This window comes from Mirounga leonina, unplaced genomic scaffold, assembly GCF_011800145.1.
Source record: "Mirounga leonina isolate KUSES-001 unplaced genomic scaffold, KU_Mleo_1.0 Mir_197, whole genome shotgun sequence".
Classification (NCBI taxonomy): domain Eukaryota; kingdom Metazoa; phylum Chordata; class Mammalia; order Carnivora; family Phocidae; genus Mirounga; species Mirounga leonina.
In genome coordinates this window covers 14,469,680-14,493,079 of record NW_023270494.1, presented here as the reverse complement: position 1 = coordinate 14,493,079, position 23,400 = coordinate 14,469,680, and the positions used below count along the sequence as shown (strand labels likewise).

Sequence of the window (23,400 nt, the reverse complement as noted above, 5' to 3'; positions counted from 1 at the left end):
GTGCCACAGCCCCCAAGTCTTGAATTCAGAGGCGGTCACTCCTGAAGAGGCAAGAGGCTGAGAGCTGTGCCCAGTGCTCACCGGGTTGTCCTTGCAGTCTTCGCTCAACATCTCTGGAGCGATCCAGCCTTCCGTGCCCGGCACTCCTGAGCGGCGGCTGAAACTGTGCCGGCCTACCGCCAGCTTCTTGCACAGACCGAAGTCCGAGATCATGGCCTTGGTCCTGCCATGTGCGTTGGGCATGGAGAGGAGAATGTTGTGGGGCTTCAGGTCTCTGTGAACTAATAGAACGCTCCAGATCAGTCCCATATTTACCATGAGTAGTGTCAGGGAGTGCACTTTCTCTGACTCCCAGCAGGCCTGCTGCCACCTCTACGGGTTCTGGTCTGTGACTATGAAAGGTTCCTCCTCAAATTCTTATTGTCAAAAGGCCACCTAAAAACCCCACGTGCAAGCCAGCGATGAAGCACAGATTCTCAGCGGAGGGATGGACCACGCCAGCAGTCGGCCACCCTCCCCAACCTCCCTCCTCAGCTGGGGTGCGGCCTGGGAAAGGGAAGCTTCTCACCAATGTTGAGGGAGTGCAGGTGGGCCAGGCCCGAGGTGGTCTGCTGCAGCAAGGTGATGGGCTCCAGGCCGAGGTGGGCAAAGTCCTTCTGCTCCACGTACTGTAAGAGACACCATGGCCAGGTCATGCACAAAGCCCCTCTGCAGAGAGGGGCACCTCTGCACAGCACGCTCTTTCTTTCTTTCAAGTGATTCAATTTTATTTAGAAAAGTCCCGCCTGCAGCTTTTTGCTTTAACATTTGGGATTAGGTCAGCTCCTTTTCTTTGCTCCTATTTTAAGAAAGAAATGGGAAGTTTTACTGACAATGTTCTCTGCCCAAATCCACATTTGCCAACAGACTTTCTCCTGAAGCCATAGGCTCACTTAAACAACCAGAAGTTCTGACGGACTAGTGTACAGTGATAAAGGTAAGAGGGCAAGGAACTCAAGATCATGGCCTCATATAGGTAAACCTGCAAGTGCAGCCAGCTAATACCAAGATAGGTTCACAGTCAGCCTGGAGACTGAGCAAAAGGAGATCGATGGAGGATCTCAAAGGCCTGACTCCTCAACCAGCATCCTCCAAGCCCACACCAGCCCTGACCAGTGGTGAGAACAACTGTGGGGTTTCCTGGAGGCACTGGGAGACAGACACCAACTGCACCCAAAGACTGCCCCACCCAAATGAAGCTGAGATGCTCTCCGTTTGGATTGTTTGTGGTTAAATGGGCGTGTGCCCCTGTCAAACGCACCAAACTGGTCACTGAAATGAGTAGGCTGTGTTATAACTTCAATAAAGTAAATATAGAGAAATAAAAGAAAAAGAAATTGCAGTCCCTCGAGCCACCGCCGCCGGGAGGAGGAAGGCTGCAGCGGCCCCAGCAAGGCTGCCCCCAGGACCCCCACCTCCTGCAGGGTGGCTGCACACAGCTCGATGGCAATGTACTGGAACTGCCGGTCCCTCTCTGTGCAGAAGTAACGGATCACGTTGGGGTGCTCATCTGATTCTCGAAGCAGCTGAACTTCGCGGTCCGCAAAACTGAAACACTCGGGGAGGATCCTCTTGACGGCCACATCGCGGTTGTCAAACATGCCCCTGAGGACAAGGATCAGGGGCTGGGTTGGGGGGGGCAAGACAGGCTGTGGACACGAGAGACCCACGGACCCACCGTGCTCCTTGTCCCGTGAGCCAGCAGCCGCCTCGTGACCCTCACAGCCCTGACCAACTGTTGCTTCCTCCCCGGAGGTGAACTCCTGCGTCTTGGCATCACGCCACCGCTGTGACCCCGCTGCACCCCTGGAGCCTGGCCTGCCACCCGCAAGCTGACAGGTACTGGGACAGGTGGCGAAGTCACAGAGCTCCCGGGGCCACTCACCGGTACACAATCGTGCCCTCAGCTCCGTGACCCAGCACGTCCTTGGGACAGAATGAAATCTTCCCAACTATCACCATGCTGGTTTCCTCATCTGGGACAAAACAGGAAGAAGTGGTTTTAAACAAACATAATCTAAAACACCTTGAGGCCGGAATGGTGCGAGCTTCCTGAGCTCAGATTCAGGGACGGGACCTCTCAGGCTGTATGTTCCCAGCCCTGCGGTAGGCGAGAGCCGGCGGGGTCCACGCCTCCCTGACGCCCAGGACCACGGCCTCCCCTGCCTCCCGCCCTCCATTCCTGCCTCCGCATTACTGTCAGGAGACAGGGGTTTGCCACAGATGCACCTACGATTTGCGCCTGAAGCCTTCAGGGAGCAGCAGTGGATGTGCAAATGAGGCCAGGAGCGGCCTCCAGCTTGAGACTGGGGCTCAGGTCTCTTGCACGAGCTCAGCATCCACCCCCTCAGAATATTGCCCTGATGGCCGGTCTGAGCCAACCCCCCAGAGGAATGGGGGTCAACAATGGCACTGTCACACGGGGCCCCTGGCTGGCCTCAAGAACGCTCTCAAGCCAGACACCCAGTGGCCCTCTGGCCAGCAGCAACTGCCAGCCCTTATGGAGCAAGATGGAGGGAGGGCAAGGTGGTCCCCCAAAGGGCCCCTGAGGGCGAAAGGCCCTGGGATGGCGTGGAAGCCCGGCCGCCAGAGTGACAGGGAATGAGGTGAGAACACGGTGAACCCTTAGAAACGGCACTCCATAATCCCATGCAGACTCCCCAGGAGGACTTGGTACTTTATGGTTCTCAGGTTGTGTTCAAAGGAAAGAGAAGACAGCAACTCGCTTTACCCTCATCGTCCTGCTCCAGGGAGGGGCTGGTGCCAGCCTTGGAGGCTGAGCCAGTGGAGTGCAGCGAGTGGTTGGAGGCTCTGGGGGACGTGCTGGGGCTGCTGGTGCCCGAGCTCTCGGAGTACAGGCCGGACGAGTCCAAGAGCTCAGCATCTTGAGCCATGTCTCCAGGTGGATGGAAGGGCAGCTGCTGTTGTAGGAGCTGGATTTTCTCTAGTTCCTTCTGGAACTGCTGGTGCTGGAGCTGCTGCTGCTGATGCATGCTCTGGGAAGAGAGAGACACGTCCAAACAAGTGCAGCCCGCTCCCCCAGGGACACAGGCAGGCCAGCAGGGAGAGGCTCCCTGTGGCAGAAGAAGCCCGTACCCTTTACAGAACCCCACAGGGCGGGCCGAGACCAGTGAGAAGGCACAGGAGGCAGGATGGGTTCTTGCCAGTTAGGATTTCCCAGGAGAGCCCAGTCCCCTTGCTGGAGGGGCCTGGCAGGGACAAGAGGGAGGACTCTGCTGTAGATGGAGGCTGGGCCAGATGAAGGCGGTGGCGGCGGGGCGGGGGGGGGGGGTCCATTCAATTCTAAAATTTTGGGACTTCTATGAAAGTCTGGGAGTTGTTACAAACAAGGAACCAAACAGAGCATGGTGGATACAGGAAGACCTGGGCTTGCTGTCTACCGCCGTCGTGTACTCCAGAGAGGCTGGCACATAGATGGTCACCAATCCAGACAGGCAGAGGAAGCAGCTGGGGCTCACAGCCTCACAGCCAGGATGTGGCTGAAACACGTGGCCTGGCCAAGTCTTTTTTTTTTTTTTTAAAGATTTTATTTATTTGAGAGAGCGAGAATGAGAAAGAGTACATGAGAGGGGGGAGGGTCAGAGGGAGAAGGAGGCTCCTCGCTGAGCAGGGAGCCCGATGTGGGACTCGATCCCGGGACTCCAGGATCATGACCTGAGCCGAAGGCAGTTGCTTAACCAACTGAGCCACCCAGGCGCCCGTGGCCTGGCCAAGTCTTACTCCCCCCATTCCACCACGCTGCCTTCCCCACCTCCCTTACTCCTCTCATCTATTCTGGAAAATTCGTTCTGTCATAATTTGAAGTAGCAATGATCCGTGATTATCACTGCCTGTGTGTGGGAAGGGCACTGAAGGGACGGCTGCGTAGCCAACCCCCGCCGGGAGTTTTCTGGCTCTCGTGTACACCCCCGCCCCCTCTTTCTCTGAACTTGGGTTCAAATCCTGGAAATGCCCCCTACCAGCTGAGTAACCTTGGGAAAGTTATTTAACTTCCCCAGAGCTTAGCTTCTTCATTTGTGGGTAGGGCAGTGATAATGACTTCATAGAACTGTGTGAGGTAAAATATAAAACAATGCAAGTGAACCCATTTGCACAAATGGAAGAGTTAGTCATTCACATTCCTATAGGGGACATGAGCTTCCCAGACACTAGTATTCTAAGGTGATGACACTTCAGTGCTCTGAGCAACCTGATGAAAGAATATTCTAGAATGTTTTATCCAATTGACAACCTATTCAACTACATAATCTTAGCTGACTTATTTCCAATAGAAAGTGGAAGGAATGCCGCCTTTTTCACTCTAGCTGGCATCTCTCACAAGGCAGTTTGTAAGGGAGGAAAGTTAAGTGGATTTTCATCTATCATGCCTATTCTTAAAAAGGAAAATATAGTTGACTATTCGAAATGACCTGCAAAAGCAAGGTTTACAAATCAGCTTTTACAATCAGTTAACTCTAAGACATAGGTTAAAAAAAAACAACTGGAGCGCCTGGGTGGCTCCGTTGGTTAGGCGACTACCTTCAGCTCAGGTCATGATCCTGGAGTCCCAGGATCGAGTCCCGCATCAGGCTCCCTGCTCGGCAGGGAATCTGCTTCTCCCTCTGACCCTCCTCCCTTTCATGCTCTCTGTCTCTCATTTTCTCTCTCTCTCAAATAAATAAAATCTTTAAAAAAAAAAAAAAAATTGTCCTTTCCTGAGAAACTAGTGTCTTTTTAACTACAATGTTTCTGAAGATAAGCAAATACTAACTTTGAAATGTGAAAGGAAACGTATCTGCTTATCTGCCGTGTGCGTTGCTGTGCATGGAGCTCACAGACACCAGATGACCAGCAAGGAAGTTCAGAAACACCCGGGAGGGCAAAGGGAAGGGGCAGAGCTTTACCAAGGGGTAGGTGATGATGAAGGCCACCCAGCCGATGAGCAGGAAGGTGCTCAGGATGATGGTGGCAATATCCTTGAGCATGGAGTCCACGGGGGCCTCGGGCTTGGCAGGGGCATGCTCGTATTTCTCTTCCACATCCTGTGAAACGGTTGTAGGCGCATTTTCTGAAGTCTGGTCAACCAGGTTGATAACCTTGTATGGGACAGAGTGACTACGTCACTGAACAATTTCTGGCCAGATATAAATGAACCAAATGGTCAAGAGTAGTCATGACTACCGGGAAGGATCATACTGTAGAATGTGCTGGGTTGTTGTTTTTTTTTTAAGCTCACCAGAGATCACACAGCCAAATAATTGCTGCCTTTATCAAAGTGACTGTCTTGAGAGGCCAGGCTTTATTGCCGTGAGGTTATCAGTACTCAAAACAGTTCTAAGAGCAGTACTTTTGGAAGGGCCTTCAGATCCTATATTCTTTTGAAAATCCTCACTGAAGGCAAAGACATCCTCCTTTGAGGGTAGATTTGATATCTGGGAAAACTCTGATGTCATCAGTGACAAAGGCTGGTGAAAAAGTTGATAGTCACTTTAATAAAACCATTTCACATTAAAAAGGAAAACCCTGTGTCTGCGCACACACATGGCTGAAGAATAATAAAGCAGCTTGCTTCTGTTGCTTGTAAACTTCCAGGGCAACTCCAAAAGCAAAATCATTTTTCTCACATATCCCAGTATTTTTCAAAGTTTCTGAAAAGCATCAGAATCTTTTGTTAAAGAAAACTTTACTTGGAAGCCCAAAATTAAACCAGATAAAAGCGGACCTCCCGTCCCAGCTTCCGGGAGTCTCTAGGACTCCAAGATCAGTTTGGGAAAATGCATCGATGTGTTCTCAAACATTCCGTGTCCCGGGAGTGCCGTCGCCAGCTACCCAGTGAGGCGAACACACAGCCTCCCAGCAAGCGCAGACCTTGGCATGGCCCGCCCTGCACACCTCCCCCCTGCCCCCCCCAGGGCCCAGACTTCTGCCTGTGCCTCTCTCCCCTCTGGCTGCCCCACTCCCACGGTGTATGGGGTGGGGGCGGCGCAGCTGGTGGGGAGCAGACAGCTGAGGAATGTCTGCTGAGCGTGTGACCGGGAACAACACTAGGTTTATATTCGGTCAAGTGTTTGTTAAAAAGCTTGTCTTGTTGCCATATAAATGCACCTCAGAGTATTTTAATGGAGTTTTTAAAAGCTCTGCTCAAGTTTGGATGATTATTAAAATCTTAACTGTGGCTATCTCTGGGCATTAGATTAAGGATCTGTCTTATTTTCTTCTCTATACTTTTATTTTCTACGTGTTTAGTGGTAGATATGAGTGACTTTAATAAGATCAACATCAGATCAAGACCTTATGGCACCAAAGTTTTCCAAAATCCCTGTCTTAGGACTCAGTGTGCTTCTCTAACTAGCTACCTGCAGAGACGACAGGCAACTCGAGATATTTCGCTCTAGTCTTAAACAGCTATATAATTTTCCTTCCCTTTCTCTCTGGATAAAATCTGAGCCTTACAGTGAACTTGTGGTGATCTCGGTCCCCATATCAGCCAGCCCCCCTCGTCTTTCTCGGACCTTGCCCATAGTCCAGGCCCCTCTCAGGCTCGAGTCCCCCACGGCAGGGTTGCAGAAGTTGCCAAGTCTAAATGGCTTCTCTGGATGCCCTCCCCACCCCACTGGCCATGCTGGAATCCCCCCCCCTGCAGAACCACCCTCCCGCCTTCTCCACCTGCTCTGCCTCAGAAGGCGGCCACCTATGGGCACAGCAGAGTCTCCCTGCCCTCTGGTTCCTGATTGGGACACACACCAGATTGGGGCAGGGGGAGGGAAAGGAGGTCCAATTCTTTGGGGTTTCTGAGTATGTCAACTGAAGCTCCACCTCCCAACTTCAGGCTAAAGGATGCTAAGAGAACCCCTAGGGCTGTCCACATCTGTGCGAATAATCCCTTTCTTAACTCCCCTCTGACCATCCTAATCTGGGTGGCCATCCGCATCCAGCTGAGACCCTGCCTGGCACTCTGTCTCTCCAGAGCTGCAGGAGGGCAGCCCAGGTCAGAGGCTCATGGCAGCTACCACCTGGGTGGGCCTCCCTGCTGCCCAAATCTCCATTCTGTGGGCACGCTGGGTCCCTGCCAGACCAAGCTTCTACCAGACCGAGCAGCCAAGCTGGCCGCTTCCAAAGGGCCACTCGTGGCTTCATGAAGCTTCAGGTCTCCCACCTCCTCTTCTCATCAACCGTTGGCTCCACTGCCAGGCGCAAGCAAAGCTCGGTAACATGGTTCCTCTGCAGCACGTGGTCCCACTTCCCACTGCCCCCCACCTGGTGGCCTCAGATCTGGTCTCAGCCCCAGAGCTGCACACGTAGGGTTCGTCCCATGTCTAGGCCTTCATCTCTGCTGTTCTCTGTCCTCCGGTGCCCTCTACTTCTGTCCCACCAGGCCAACTCCCTCCCCTGTCCCTCTGCCTTTCCCACGGCCCTCACTAAGCGCTCTGTCTTCCTACCCACCAGGCCTTCACTGGGTGATGTTGGCTATGGGTTCCCCAGCATTCCTCTCCCTTCCTGAGTCCACTGCAAGCTCCAAAGGCAAGGGCAAATGCCTTCCCCCAGCACCTGACACGAGGAGCCAGAAACTAACTGTTCACATCCCCACTCACTTCCTCAAAGCTCTTCTTCTCTGAATCGGCAGGAATCACGTTTTCCCGATGTTTGGGCAGGTTGTTGGGGAATCTCTCCAGCATCTTGGTAGATGCAGACAGGGGGGTTTCATGGTGTCCTATGAGAGGAAACAAATTTCCATGAGACCAGTTCCCCACAGTGGTAGCCCTCCATGCTAAGCTTAGGCAACAGTTGCTCCCCACTGAGGGGCCCAGAGTGCAAACACCCACATTTGTAAAGCAAGAGAAAAGGAGAGGCAGTTACCAGAAAAATATCATTAGGACAAAAATTTTATTACCCAGTGGCAGGTATACAATGTTCTGGATCTCATAATGAGGGGCAAAGAAGTGTCCTTGTCAGGAGAGATGAATCAGGATCTTTGGGATATGTTCAGAGCAAGACTTCTGTGGGTAATTCCTAATTTACCTTGTGGGCTGCTGAAGCATCTTGAAGCTTCATTAAAAATTCAAGCAGTTCTCGGGGCACCTGGGTGGCTCAGTTGGTTAAGCAACTGCCTTCGGCTCAGGTCATGATCCTGGAGTCCCGGGATCGAGTCCCGCATCGGGCTCCCTGCTCGGCGAGGAGCCTGCTTCTCCCTCTGACCCTCCCCCCTCTCATGTACTCTCTCTCATTCTCGCTCTCTCAAATGAATAAATAAATCTTTAAAAAAAAAAAAATTCAAGCAGTTCTCCCTTGAAGGCCTACCCTGTAAACATCACTATACTAAGGTGATCACGTTCCCACCTTGGTATTTAAATTGCTCAGGTGGAGTTCTATTCCTATTATCTAAATGGGAGCTTCCATCCTGGGAAGTGGTGAATTATTCACAAGAGAGAAACAGGATGCATTTGCTACGGGAGCAGGGGGTCATGGTTTTCTCAGCGCTCACTCACTGTTCTCTACGCTATTTGAAGACTACCTAGTATATGTTACACATTTATTGAGCATCTACTGTGTGCATATTACTGTAAGAGAGACAAAGTTGAATACAATAGGCAACTGGGATTCGATAATGGCTTGAAAATCTATTTAGCTCTAACGTTAAATGACTCCTATATTACCCAGAAGAGCCAGTTAACTCTCTCTCATTGGGCTGTTGGCCCCAGGACACACTTTCCTTTTTTGTTCTCTCCCTGTGATTTGGATCTCACCCTATGATCTTTCTACTGCTGTCCCAAACCTATCAGAGATTCTATGGTCTATATTTCTAAGACAAAAATAAACAAGAACTAGTCCACACTATGTACATTTCTTGATCTGGAAAAATCTTTAGATCAGTTCTCTGTAAGATTGTTCTTTTTTTTTTTTTTTTTTAAAGATTTTATTTGAGAGAGAGAGAGAACAGAGGAAGAAGCAGACTCCCCACTGAGCAGGGAACCTGACACAGGGCTTGACCCCAGGACCCTGGGTTCATGACCCGAGCTGAAGGCAGACGCTTAACCGACTGAACCACCCAGGAGCCCCTCTACAAGATCGTTCTTTGGGGAAACCTCGTCTTGTTTTGAACCACCACCAGTTTCCCCTTGTCTGTGAGAACTGTGAGACGTGCTTTGTTGGGAAGCATGATGTCCTCGTGTGGGGTCTACCTGCTTCAGACCCTGGAATCGGACTTGCTGATGGGGCCCGGGCATCTGAATGTGAGTTTCTCTGGGTACCTCTGAGGCTCACTAACAAGAAACCTTCCCCCTCCCCCTCCCAGGAGAAAACGGGTTGCTCTCCCATGTGTCCACTTGCACTACAGAGCCCTGGCTGCCCCACCCCCGGGGCCTGCTCCCGGGGTTTCAAGTCCTGCCTCCCTGCTAGTGACCTGGCAACAGACCACTACAGACAGGACTGGCCCGGATCCTCGCTTCCTGCTGTACTTCTGCTCACAGACAGGCGTCTCCCACAGCTGGGCCTCTGGTGCTCTCATGCTACACACGCTGAACCAACTGTTCCACAAGCATCATCAGGAGATCCCAACACATTTTTGTACAAACAGTACCTGGACTTCGTGATTTATTTATCATCATCATCATGTCCGGACCTACTGAATCAGGATCTCCAGGGGTCATACATGCTAATCTGACAAAACTCCCAGGGGAAGTCAAGAGCATCCCAGGTTAGCGCCACTGCTCTGGGGAAACCCAGAGACCACACCGCTCAAGCTAAGTGGACTCATTTTATTTTCAAGACCAACGTGGAAGTGGGGATATCCTTAATGTCTTCCCCAAAAACCAAATCAAAGGACACAGTTGGACATAAAAGGGCATGTCATTTTACCTGTGGCCCCGAGTCTCTGCAAAGATTGTCAAGTAGTTCCTTATTTAAAATTGACTAAAAAATGACTAGCTCTGGAATTCCTCCAGGGGACTTCAGAAGTGTGGGGTGATTCCCTAATTTACTTCTTCATACTTTGTTGAGTTTCTCAGTTTTCTTACTTGGACAACCTTTCCACTTTAAAAGGGTATCATTTTGCGACCTAGCCATGAAGACTTTTCCCCCATAGTTTTTATAGTCTTACGTATACATTTCCTTAGTTTCCAATAATTTTTTCACTTCTTAGCCACTGGTGGGCAGTTTATGTATCCCTTAACTGGTACAGAAAACTATGTGACCTTGTAATTTTAATGGCCTTCACTCACAGCTATTTTCCCACATGGCCCACTCACACATGCTCTTGAAACTACTTCTGTTCAAAAAAAAAGGGCAGAATTACTGTTACCTCCTTTGCCCATTATTTGGTAGAAATAATAAGCAGAGAAAAAATGGCTACAGGGAGTCAGGAAGAACAAGACCCGGACAACCATAAAGGGACTGATCAGGACTCCAGGAGGCTCAGGCTCCTGTCTGCAACACCCAGTTACCACCCCCCACCAGCCCGGGTGCTGCCTCGGGGCCGATCCTGAGGCCTCCTGGGCCCACACTCTTCCGAGCCGCTCCACATCCCCTCCTGGTGCCTCCAGAGCTGCCCTCTCTCTGCCCCCTTCCACTCAGCAGCTGGCACCCACTTGCCTCCTGGCCCCCCTCACGAGGCCACATCCCCACCTCTCACCACCTCTGGGGCCGGGAGGCAGCGGAACTGGGGGAGACGGGGCACACAAAGGCAAATCAAACTCGAGAAAACTCTGCCCCGCTCTAATTACATGGGACACTTGCCAGAGACACAGCTCTTCTCACGTGACTCTGCCTTCATTTGTCACACTCACTGCCTTCGAGTGTCATCTCAACTTATCTCTGTGGCTGACGGGACCCCCCAATTCCCCCTGAGGGCCATTAGCAAGGACAGCAACAACAGAAGCGAAAGGAAAAGCCCCCCCCCACACACACACCAGGGACTTCTGCCGTGGCTCCTTGACCCAAGTCCAGCCTTGATCTATTCATGGCTTCCAACCCTCCTGGGTCTCCAACCCTCCCCTCCCCCCAGCCCCCAGGGAACTCTTCCATAGGAATCGCCCTGGTTTCCCCTAAGTGGAATAACAAGGGTGTCTACTGGCAGAAATGAGGAGGTGGGTTCTCAAGCGCTTAGTGCCAGTGCCTGGCACAAACAGACGGTCAGTGTGCCAGAGAACTGCACAAAGGTTAACTCAGTACTTGGGTTTTGGAACATTAAATGGCTTTTGAGAATTGACTTGGTAACACAGCTACCCTGTTTCTTTTCCTTGGGGGTAAGAACGGCCCCAGGTCTGAAAAGACTATCTTGGACCTGAACTGAGCCCAGTGCCGAGTTGACCACGGTCACTAGCGAGGCCGGCCTTTGCCCACCAGGGGGCAGCACGTGGCGGCCGGAACGGATGCAAAACCCGCTCTTACCGATCAGAAGCCAGTAGTTCCTCAGGTAGTTGAGCTTGTTCTTCCCTTTGAGCCCAGGGTCAAACTTGAGGTCTGTGCTGGGCGTGATCACACACTCCCCTTTGTCCCCAATGGTGACCCCGTCGGTTTGGGGGCCTTCCAGCAAAGGAAGAGTGCTGCCTCGGGGCTGTGAATAAAGCACAGGAGCGAGGTCTGGGGCAGCTCTTGTAGACGTGCACCCAAGGGAAGCGATTTCTAGTGTGGGGCTGGTCCAGAACAGTCAGAGCAAGACACAAAGGCCCTCAGATGGCAGCAGCTCCTCCCTCAACACGTGACACTGTTGCGCTGACACCTTTATCAGGGACATCTAAGTTCTTCTGTCTGGGACTTGGGAAGAATGCGTGTGGAATTTCCAGAGGCTACTGGGAGAAGCAGCGGTAAGTGAGGGGTGGAAGAAGCTCCGGCCAGGAGCCCGGTGCTGGCTCTGCACTTGGAAGAGGCTGGGGAGGTCTGAGGAGGCCTCGAGGGGTCACCAAAGGATGGAAAGGATTTGAGCAGGAAAAAGGAAGGGAGGGCATTTGACGCGTGAGGCACGGCCTGAACAAAGGTGGAGAAAGGCAAACAGGAACCTTCTGGAACTGGGGAGAAGATGGGCTGTACAACTCACACAGAGCCCCAAGCAGTGCGGCAGAAGGGCCCTGAGGGCCCGGACGGAGACGGAGGAGGGCGTGAACAGCAGCCTGGGCAGTTTAGACTTGAACAGGAAAGCAAAGCGGAATGACCGAGCTCCTTTGGCTTAAGAAGCTGCTCTTGTCATGCATCTTTCCTCAAGAAGTAGAATGTGGTATATGCAAAAACTGTTTCTGAGGGTCTAAGACCAGTGTCTTGCAATCTTTCCCCGCAGGATGTTCAAATATAGTTGAGTCATTCTTTGCCAAAATGGAAGAGGAGTGCTTGGGAGGAGGCTGCACCTGTGAGTCGCCCAGAGGAGACTTACCACAACGGCGACCCCCTCGTGAACCATGGAGGGGGAGGCATACAGGCTGGTAGAGTATTTCCCAACATACAGGGTGGGCCTAGAAGACAAGCAGAAATACGCATTCCAGCCATTCAATTTCTGTGTCCCACAAAAGGGGCCTTTCTGGAGAGAAGTATCCCAGGCCCAAACGCCACGCTAAGAATAACCAGATTAAACCCTGGCACTCGGGCAGTGGGGACGTGAAGGCAGGGCTACTGTCCTGGGTAGCTGTCACCGCCTCCAGAGACGCGCACAAGTCACCTAACTGCAAGCCTTGCTTTCCTCATCTGCCAAGGGCAGGGCTGCGCTGGACCATCCCCACGCCGGCCTGCAGAAATAACCACGGATGGTGCTCCCCCAGGAAGGACTGAATGCTCGTGGCCACTGCAAAGCCGCTAAGATGGCCCTGGCCATAGCCCGCTCTGACAGCCGAGCTGCCATTCTGAATTGTGACTCTTTGGGAGTCTAGAGGTTCCACAGAAGCCCTAAGAAACAGTTAGCTGCTCTCAGGTGGATGACTACAGCAAAGGGATACACAAAAAGTTCCAATCTGGGTGAGGCTTCTGCTCCCCCAGCTGGTGGGCTGTCCCTGCCTGGGGCATCGAGGGGTGAGGTGGGGGGAGGGTCCGGCTTTGTCTGTGGGGTCAGCGTGAAAAGGCAGGGGCTGCACCTCCAGACCCCTTGTGGTTACCATCCATTGCCAGTTTGGGGTTGGTCGTCCACTAAATTCTTGAACCCTCTCTCAAGAGATACCTCTCGTGTGAAAGGTGCTGTACAACTTAGAGAGCACTCTCCCAGTCTCATCCGCTCTCTCAGCAGCTCTGCAGAGCGGGAAATGGGGATTCGGCAAGGCCAAGGGAGCGAGGTGCAGGTTGCTAACAGGCGGGGATGGTGAACACAAGCCTGCTGAGGCTCAGGCATACATGCGGTAATACTCTTTCCCTGGTTTTGGAAACGAATATAACTTACGGTAAAAAATTTAGAAAATTTAGGAAGTTAAAAGGTAAAGATAGCTCTTATCCTCCCGTCAGCTGAGATAGATCCAAACTGTACTGTGGTTCTGAATCAGCAGTCTCTTATCCCTGTCCATATTTCTGATTTATTTAATACTTGAGAACTCCGAAGCGTCAAGGGATGCCCCGGTTCTTATACGCATTACAAGCTTTCCGACTGAGCCAGTCCTGGCTCTTTATCCACCTCGTGGCTTCCGAGAGACGTGCCCTGCACCGTGGCATCCTGTGTACGGTCTGCCACACTGCAGCAGGACCGGGACGTCTGGGTCACGGCTGCCCTCTTTTGCCCAGGGTCCCCTGACTCACGTCAGCTTGCTCTTGGCCTCCGTCTCCTTGGGGAACGGGTACTTCCACTTGGTGATGCGGCCCACCTCCCCAGACATGAAGGTCAGGTAGCGCAGGGTCTCCACGGCGACGTTGATGTGCATCACCTTCTTCAGACCCTCCCTCTGCCAAACATAAAAGGCCACCACGGGGGAAGCGTAGTTTTGGATCCATAGGACGTCGCCGGATTCACTGTCCACGGTCACCACCAGCCCGTCGCCGTTGGACACAAAGTGGGACATCTCTGTACAGATCAAATAAACAAAGCATGCGGTCTCACCCCATCTTGTGACCACATCCTCTCTGTCCTGGCAAGTGGCAGTCACTCAGCTAGAGGAAACAAGGCTTCTGGAGTATTCTCAGATACCCTCCTGACAATTTCACTTGTTTCCAATGAACCTGCACAGGCCCTACAACATCAGGACAGTGAGAGCTGCCTGCTTTATAAACATAAGATAGGACCACTCTGGGGAAGGCAATTTACTTGGTGAGATTCTTTAGCGCTCTATGCAATTAGTGCGAGTCAACAGTGAGGAGGAAAGAGCCAGTGGAGAGGCCTAGGATTCGGATATTTTATAGCAATCATTTCGAACCAACTGATGGAGTGGAAAGTCAAAGCTGACCACTGACACGGCCCACATCTGCCCCACAGAGGAGATTTCTGTCAAATTTTCAGGTATCAGTGTTCAGATGGCAAAACTGGCTTTCAGTTTTCATTTGAGTTGGGGGAACGTTTACGAGAGAAATAAACTAAGGGATGAGTCCCATTTAGGGGGTGGGTTGTTCACGTCACAGCAGGTACTTAGTTCTGCTTCCCATGGGTTTGTGGTACGTTCCTTCTGGGACACAGAGAGACTCAACAAGGCGCATCCTCCCTCCTCTCAGGCTAAATGGCCCACCCGTTCTACTAAGGCTCCCCTCCGCACTTCTCGCCCAGGCCCCGGCCTTCAATACCGACTGTCGAAGCCTTAAGAAAGCCCAGAAGCTGGTGGCTGAGAGTGCCTTAAAAGAAAACCCAGCGTTTGGCTTCCTCAGCGGTCACACGTACCCAGCCAGCCGTGCAGAGCCGCCGGGAGCACTTACTGTAGTCCCCGTCGTCCTCGGGCAGAGAGGCTGCGTAGTCGAAGTAGGTGGCGTTCCACCGGAGCTCACGGGTTTTGGTGTCGTACATGGTGATGGTGTACTCTGGAGAACACACACCAGCCGGTCACCTGCAGGGGCCACAGCACCCGCTGAGGTGCCGACCTTACCTACGTTGCAACAGACAAACCCTCCCCACACCGTGTGTGAAGCGTCCAGGCCGTCCACGGGGCAAGAGAAAGGCCACGTGGGCGGGAACCGAAGTCCCAGACACATGAGTGAACCTGGCCGACAGCATGTGGAGCAGGGACAGGGCACTTGCGCTGTGCCCTTGAACTCAAGACTCACAGAATCAATATCACCGTGTTTATTTACTTTTTTTTTTTTATTGCACATCACTGTTTTATTTTTTTTATCACGGTGTCGTTTAAAACCACCTAAGTGATGGGGTGGTTTAGAATACAGCAACAGTTAGCTGATGTTAGAAACCGGCACCCAGATGTGGGAGAGGGCCACGACAACACATGGAAACGTGTGGCATTGGCTGGGACACGATGGCAGGGAGAGGGCGGCAGGCTGACGTGGAGACCGAAGGAGCAGTAAGGAAACTGCTCCTGGAAGCTGCAAAGGGGTGGCCCAGGTCACACCACGAGACACTCTACTAGTAGGACCACGGCTTGCAGTAACTTGGAAAAGCACAAGAAAGCACCTAAGGATCTTGCGGGTCTGGCTGAGGAGATCTCCAGGCAGGACGCAGAAAGTGCCAAGCAGTTTCTCTTAACTGCATGTGATATAATGTGAGACAGAGGGGCTGAAGAAGAAACCATTCAGTTTTCAAGCTGAATACAGAGAAAATAGAGAGGGGTCAGAACTGACGCTCCAGCTGGAAGAGTCTCACTATAAAGAAGTCCTCAGGGTCAAGATCAAATCAAGCCAAACAGGTGCATACCTGGTGGAGAGGGACCTACTGCGGAACATCTTTAAAAATAGCAATGCTTATTCTGGGAACTGATTGGAAAATGTTTAAATCTGGGAAATACAGCCAGAGAGGCGCTAAAAGAGGCCATAGCTGCATCACGGAGGCTTTGCAGCCTATGGTGCTGTGGGTTCATCCCTCAGGCCATGGGGAGCCATCAGGGGGGCTTCTAAAGGGGAACAACGTGGTAAAATCTGTGTTTGGAGAAGACAGCTCTGGCCACCTTCTAGAGAATAAAGCCCGGAGCAGAGACCCAGGGAGAGGCTACTTCACATCCTTTTCTGGAAACAGGCAGGTTGTACACAACAGAAGGTCCCTTCTTACCCGTTCGCCCAAGATACAGCAGAGAGGTTGAAGGGCAGAGGCTGTCTGCAAAGGCCGATGACAGAGTCTGCTGCTTCTCCCCAGTCAGGAGGTCAATAACGTACCAAATGTCCTGCTTTTTACCTAAAAGGTCACAAGGACACACTGTGGTTTACACTCACCCCATATGGAAAAAAATGTATCCCTGCCAAACTAGCAGGCCAAGATGTTTTCTGAGCTGAGAGGCCCAGAGTTCTCCTGGTGTTGAAGACATTTCTATGATGCTCTGAGGGTGACAAGGTGAATGCTACTGCAGAGTTAATAAAACTTCTTGGCCCACTGGGTCTTATAATAACTTAATAGCCTAATGATGGTTTAAAAATGTCTTCAAACCTAATAAAACTCATAGATTTCATTGCTTTGATGAGTGGCCTTAAATATGAAAAGCCTGGCCTCTGAAGGACAATCCTTTTCCCACAGACTAGGATCTATATAAATAGAGAAATGCACCCAGGGTTTACCTCCCTGGTAACCAACATTCATAGATCTCCACACCCCTACTAAGGAGCCCACATGTAAAGAGGATCTACAGTTACTGTTTATAACTCTAATTAGCTGGTACCTGGGACTAGGTAGTAGAGTTGGTTGCAACCTGGTGGTAATGAGGCCAAACTTATCTCAGCCCCGGACTCCAGCCAGTAAGTTATTCCCCAGGCACACACACTACACCCCCACACCTTGGTCTGCTGATTAAAAGGTGTGAACATGTCTCTACGGTACATACACCAGAGCAACCCGCTAATGTTGGGTCGGTAGCATGGGCCTCCCATCTGAAAGTCAACACATTCACCATAAGGTATGCATTTCTATTTTGTAAGGCACGGCCTCTGGTCACTGGGATCTTCCTCACTTATTGGCCAACGGTCCTATTTCAAGGGACTCTTGGAAGCAGAGTACAGAGATGTCAGGAAGATCACATGTCTGTGATCACAGATCACAGACAGGGCATCAGAATTTGCTGGAGCTACCTTCAGTTCAACAGGTGTAACATACAGGCCTAGTCTACATATGTGAAACTTGTCCATGGATGATAGTTTTCTGTTCTCAACGACAAAATCTTAATGTGAAAAAGATCTGCAGATAGAGTGAAAACATCACCAAACAGCCATGCCCATGATCCCTTTCCATCTGGCATGACACCCTTCTGGTGACTTCGAGGACCATTACAGTCTGCGTAACTCAGCTACCTCTTAAAGGATGGACTGGGCAATTGCCACAGTTTTAAATATGCTTAATGAACTCACTTAAGAGGGCACCACACAGAGATGATAGAAACACACTATCCTAAATGCAACGTAAGTGATGAACCGCTGGTAAAAGTTAGAAGCCCAGACAGACAACACTGACACAGTCAGAAGATGGTCAGGATGGGGCGCCTGGGTGGCTCTGGTTAAGCGTCTGCCTTCGGCTCAGGTCATGATCCTGGGGTCCCGGGATCAAGCCCCACGTCTGGCTCCCTGCTCAACGGGAAGCCTGCTTCTCCCTCTGTCCCTCCCCCTACTTGTGCTCGCTCTCTCTAATAAATAAATAAAATCTTAAAAAAGAAGATGGCTCAGGAGAGAGAGAGAAAGCCTATGTTGATCACTTCCTCTGAATCTCGAGGCTTGGGGCTTCCTCATCCTGAAGGTGTGGAAGAAAGCAACAGCCCCTGTGTCCAGGCAAAAAATTAAAATCCAGCCTGCACTTGAGGCCCAGGAATACACATAAAGCTCCCGAGGCATGAATAGGCAATAAGCACTTTCAGTTCCTCAGAAGGAAAGCTGCTATGTAAATACAGGATATTATTACTACTATGATTTCAAGATAAACACAGCTCTCCTTTGTATTACAAATGCATTTTTATTGACATTTTGGCAGCAACACGGTAAAAGAAAAGCAGGGGATCTGATGCTTTCAAAGAGGTGACCCCATAGATATGAAGGCAGCTTATCTAGCCAAGCTGTTAAGTGCTGTTTTATCCAATATTCTGATAGCAGGAAATACTAAGAAAGTCCTATAATTAATAGGCAGAACCTGGCTTCCCTTTCTTGGCTCAGACTATTGTGTTCACTTTAAATTTCATCCAATTGCTCCTGGGTATGTTGCAATCTTTAAATCACAGGGGTAAGTCAACACAGCAGCTAAAAGCCTGTTAAATGAGTAACCATATTAATGGTGTCAAGTCTGCTCCCAAGTGGGGGGAACCCTTTCTTAATTGGTCAGCTGATCCTGGCGCGAACAAGCACAACCGAGGCAAGAAAGACCTTTCCCAGAAGGCTGGTGGGGAGTCACCGCACACCTCGCTCTCTGACGCGCCACTTTCCCAGATTCTGGGACTCATTTCCAAAGAGATCAAAGTCTCAGTGTTGAAAACAAGAACTCTTACCCATGTAGAGAATTCCGTCTGAACTTCGGCATGGGGATGCCTGTACCAACTCTGGGATGGTAAAAGGAAGTTTCTTTAAAAAAGGAGGCAAAGGAAAAAATAAGTTAACCAAGTCTTGTGCAATTATTATAATTTTACTGCACAGTCTGTTTCTGTTACCCAATTCTGCTAAGAAGAGAGAAGCAGTGTGGATGGTTGATGGGAGTTTTCCTAACTGGAAACCAAGGAGAAGGGCCCCCCCAAGCTTCTTTAACCACTTTGAACAAGCCTCCAGCTCCCAGATAACCTCCCCCCAGAAGCCCCTTAAAGTGTCTTTTCCAGAGCACCTCTGGGGGAGACACAAACCTTTTCTGAAAAGACTTATACAAATATGGAGAAGTTATACAATTTTTGAAATTGGGGGGGGGGGGCGCAGAAAGAACTCTCTTGTCTTTGAAAATTGACCCAGAGCCAGCTAGGCTGAGTGGAATGACATGCTTTTCAGAGTGTGGATGAGCCATGAGATTAATTCTGAAGAGAAGCAACCTCAGTACCCAGCTGAAGCTTTAAGGGAAAGGAGAAGTAGTCATTATGTGGGTGACCCAGGAGTTTGAGGTGGAAAAAGTCACTTTGATGTTTTCATTAAATAATGCTCTACTGAAAAAGCAAGAGAATTAAGACTTTTGGTATTAAAAAGAAATTATGGTAGGTGCAGGAAAAGAAACTAAACTCAAAAGAATTCACATGTTTCAACTGCATTTCATCATAAAACTGAGTCTTCTGAGTCTACAGCTGACACGTGACGAGTTCCTTTGGTTAATGTTCGTTTCGGTATACTTTATTTTTGGAACATTCTGTGTTCTTGAAACTATTCTACAGATACCTGCTTCTACTACACTGTCATCTTTTTCTCCAAAAAAGAAAAGATTTCTCTCTAGCTTTAATAAACAGAACTTGAAATAATCAATCATTTGGATTTTCCCATTACCCCCACATTTAAAAGGAGAAATGCCACAGGAGGCTGACATGGCTGACTGGGTTTTTGCCAGATGTTTTGGAGAATCAGAAGGTCGTTGCAAGGCTTCCAGTCTGGAGCCCTATAGTCTGCTGAGCATTTCTACAGGCCGCCTGTTCAAGGCCCAAACTGGGAAACACATGGCTTGCGGAACTGTTAACCCACAACACAGGAAGACGTGAGGGGTGGTGGTCAGAGCATCCTTTGGAAGTTCGAGCTCAAGTCCCAAGTTCCAACACTTGACACTTTGGCCTTGGGCACATTCCTTCACCTCTATGGGTGAAGTTTCCATGCCTCTTACGTAGGATAACGTCTCTATCCCAGAGGGCTGCTGAAACATGAGAAAACTTCCACAAATCGCTGCACACAGTGTCTAGCAAACAGAGCACTCAGAAACAGGCTCTGGGTATATGAAGGGAAATGCTGACAGTGGGACATGCACACCTGTATGCAAGGCTTGCCTTCCTCCCATCGGTTCCAGTCATGGGTATTCAGAAGATAAGGTTAAAATATCCCGATTAGGGGCACTTGGGTGGCTCAGTTGTTAAGGGTGTGCTTTCGGCTCAGGTCATGATCCCAGGACCCTGGGATCGAGTCCCACATCGGGCTCCCTGCTCGGCCGGAAGCCTGCTTCTCCCTCTCCCACTCCCCCTGCTTGTGTTCCCTCTCTCACTGTCTCTGTCAAAAAATAAATAAAAATCTTAAAAAAAAAAAAAAAAAATCCCGATTAGAACTCATAGCCACTTACATTCTAGACCACTGGTTCTCAACCTTGGCTGCACATTAGAATCACTTGGAGGCTTTTTTAAAAAAAAAAACACTTTCTGTTGAAACAGAACATACAAATGGCACACGGAAGTGTACAGTTCAGCTCAGTGAAATTGCGCAAAGTGAACCAACCCACAGAGCCAGCATCCACAAGGAGCAGCGGGACGTTTCCAGCACTCTGAAAGCCCTTTTCTTGCCTTCCCTTCCAATCATAACCGTCCAGGGTAATCATTATCTTAACTTCAGAACAGCATAGACTAGTTTTTCCTGTCTTGGAGCTTTATATAAATGAATCAGTGTGCAGCCTTTCTTGTTTGTCATCTTCTGTCCAACCTTTGGTTGGTGAGGTTCATCCATGTTACCACGAAGAGTTGCAGACTGTTGCTTCTCACTGGTATAGACTATTAAATTGTATCACTGTTCCATAATTTCTTTATTCTGTCTACTATTGATGCTGTCTGGGCAGTTTTCACCTCTCGGTTATTCTCAGTAACGCTGCAGTACATTTGGGTTCCTGTCTTTGGTGAACACACACAGGCATTTCTGTTGGGTACATAATAACCTGGGGAGGCTTACTGGGTCATAAAGCTTTACAGATTCTGCCAAACGGTTTCCAAACTGGATATGCCAAGTTGCACTTGCTCCAGTGTCCAAGAGCTCTGGTTGCTCCACTTCCCACCCCAACACCCGTTTTGTCTATTTTCCTCATCTTAGCCACTCTAGTGAGTGTGTAGTAGTAGGACATTGTGATTTTTATGTGCATTTTCCTAATGACTAATGAAGCTGGGTATCTTTTCGTATGTTTAATGACCATTTGGATATCCTCTTCTGCTATTCTCTTTTTAATAATCCATAGTTCTTTACATATTCTGAATACGAATCCTTTGTTGGAGTCATATGTGTATTGCAAGTACAGTGTGGCCTGCCTCTCTTAATGGTGTCTCTTAATGAAGATAAACCCTTAATTTTAATATAAATGAATATATTGGTTTTTTTCCTTTATGGTTAGTGTGGAGTGCTTGTTTTGTTTATCTCATTCTACTTAAGAAATCTTTTCTGCGGCACCTGGGTGGCTCAGCTGGTTAAGCGTCCAACTCTTGGTCTTGGCTCAGGTCTTGATCTCACGGTTTTGTTTTCAAACCCTGCACTGGGCTCCACGCCCAGTGTGGAGTCGAGTCAAAAAAAAAAAAAGAAAGAAAGAAAGAAAGAAAGCTTTTCCTACTCTAAGGTTGTGAAGATGTTCTGCTACTTTTTTTTCTTAAAGTTTTATTTCACATTTCACACTTAGGTATGCCATCACTCTGAAACTAAGTTTCGTGTGTCTGGTGTGAGGCAGAAGTTAAGATACTTTTTCATGGACATCCCAGCTGACTCATGCCATTTATTGAAAGACCACCCTCCCCCACTGCACTGCAGCATCACCCTTGTCATAAATCAGGTGACCATAGTGTGGACCTGTTTCTAAAGTCTCTTATCCGGGGAGCTTTTAAAAATTGCTGATGACCTAGATCAATTAAGTGGAAACTTTTGGGATTGGGATCTAGACTTTTTTTTTTTTTTTTTTTAAGAGTTCTCCAGGTATTACAATGTGTAGCTAAGGCTGAGAACCACTGGTCTAGGTTCTCAAATGACAATGGGATGGGAATGGAATATCACCAGCTCCCCATGCCAGAAGGGGACATTTGCTGGGGTGGGTGGGGGTAGGCAATGCTTCAAACTACCCTCCACCCCCAATTTGAGAATCTCTAGTTAGAGGAAGTCCTGCTGTTAAAGGGAGTATTCTACCCCTCCAGTGTGCTGGCTGGACCATGGGAACCTGCTGGTCTAGATCAGCGTTTCTGGATTCTGGCTGCCATTTAAAAGCTCATTTAGATGGGTGCCTGGGTGGCCCCGCTGGTTAAGCGTCTGCCTTCAGCTCAGGTCATGATCCCAGGGTCTAGGGATTGAGCTCCACATCGAGCTCCCTGCTCAGCGGGAAGCCTGCTTCTCCCTCGCCCTCTGCCCCTCCCCACCACTCGTGCTCTCTCTCTCTCAAATAAATAGATAAAATTTTTTAAAATAAAAAAAATAAAAGCTCATTTGGGAAGCTTTAAAAAAAAAAAAAAAAGATATTGATGCCCAGATCTCACTCCAGACCACCTGAATCACAATCTCCAGGAATTTTTTTTTTTTAAGCTCTTAGGTGATCTCAATGTGCAACAGTTGAGGACCACTGGTCTGGAACCTCTGAAGTACACAAAGAATCTAAATACACTCACCGTCAGGCCTTCATTATTCTTGCCCCCAAGCGTATACAGGCTGCCATCATTGGGATCTGGGAGGAAGGCAGGCCTAGAGGTTGAGCAGTAAGTATTAGTGATAAATTATAGCCCAGGGCGCAGAACAAAATATCAAAGCCATGCAAAGTCATGATTGGGGGGAAGGGGGGATGTGTGTGTATAAGACAATTCCACCCACTGCTCTTTCACTTTTAGCCACAAATAAAATATCCCTATGGTGATAGGCTATATTTGAGCAGAAAAAAGCAACCTGCAAGAAAAAAAAAAAAGGAAAAAACCATAGAAGAGTAAATCACCATTTGGTCAAAGCACTCTGGATGATGATAAGTAAGTGAAAAAGGACCCAGTAAGTCTGCTTTTCAGTTTCTAAGTCAATTGTGTATAGAACTTCAACAATTAATATTTAATAGCATGGAACAGTACATAAACAGGTAGGACAAATCTACCTTTAGTGTTCAACAAACATTTATTTTTAAACTGGAGGCAATAAAAGCAGACTCTGAAAGCTTGACATCAGAGAAAACATGCCAAGGAGATGGCTGATGGTCTCCAGTCCATGGCTTCCTGTGAAGCAGATACGAGGTAGGCTTTGGTAAGGTTAACCTGGTGAAGTCTGAACTAGGAGCAGGAACTCAAAAACCCCTTGCTGAATCTTTTCTGTGCTTAGGATGTCCCATCATTTGAGCTCTTACAGGGGCCATAACACACTCTCTAGTAGCAGGTCACGTTCACGTTTCCTTTCATGGTACGACAGTGAAAAGGGAGAGATCTAAACCCTTTGGTAGGACTTTGGCAGCTTAAGCTCAAAACTCAACTT

The 23,400-nt window shown here is 49.5% G+C and overlaps 1 protein-coding gene across 4 annotated transcripts in view; it reads right to left on the bottom strand.

Annotated features, from left to right (window-relative positions):
* The window catches only part of ERN1 (endoplasmic reticulum to nucleus signaling 1), an 82,231-nt gene that overhangs the window by 13,588 nt on the left and 45,243 nt on the right, over positions 1-23,400 (bottom strand). For 3 of the 4 annotated variants that reach the window (XM_035026280.1, XM_035026279.1, XM_035026281.1), the window contains exons 4-17: positions 22,563-22,635; positions 18,543-18,615; positions 16,139-16,261; positions 14,842-14,943; positions 13,741-14,002; positions 12,401-12,479; positions 11,425-11,590; positions 7,632-7,750; positions 4,944-5,135; positions 2,771-3,035; positions 1,925-2,015; positions 1,455-1,644; positions 569-668; positions 82-281 (exon numbers count right to left, since the gene is read on the bottom strand). In XM_035026280.1, the coding sequence (XP_034882171.1) occupies positions 82-281; positions 569-668; positions 1,455-1,644; positions 1,925-2,015; positions 2,771-3,035; positions 4,944-5,135; positions 7,632-7,750; positions 11,425-11,590; positions 12,401-12,479; positions 13,741-14,002; positions 14,842-14,943; positions 16,139-16,261; positions 18,543-18,615; positions 22,563-22,635 (2,035 nt within the window). Of the gene's footprint in view, positions 1-81; positions 282-568; positions 669-1,454; positions 1,645-1,924; positions 2,016-2,770; positions 3,036-4,943; positions 5,136-7,631; positions 7,751-11,424; positions 11,591-12,400; positions 12,480-13,740; positions 14,003-14,841; positions 14,970-16,138; positions 17,596-18,542; positions 18,616-22,562; positions 22,636-23,400 lie in introns of those variants that run through there. The other variant, XM_035026282.1, reaches the window with a different exon arrangement.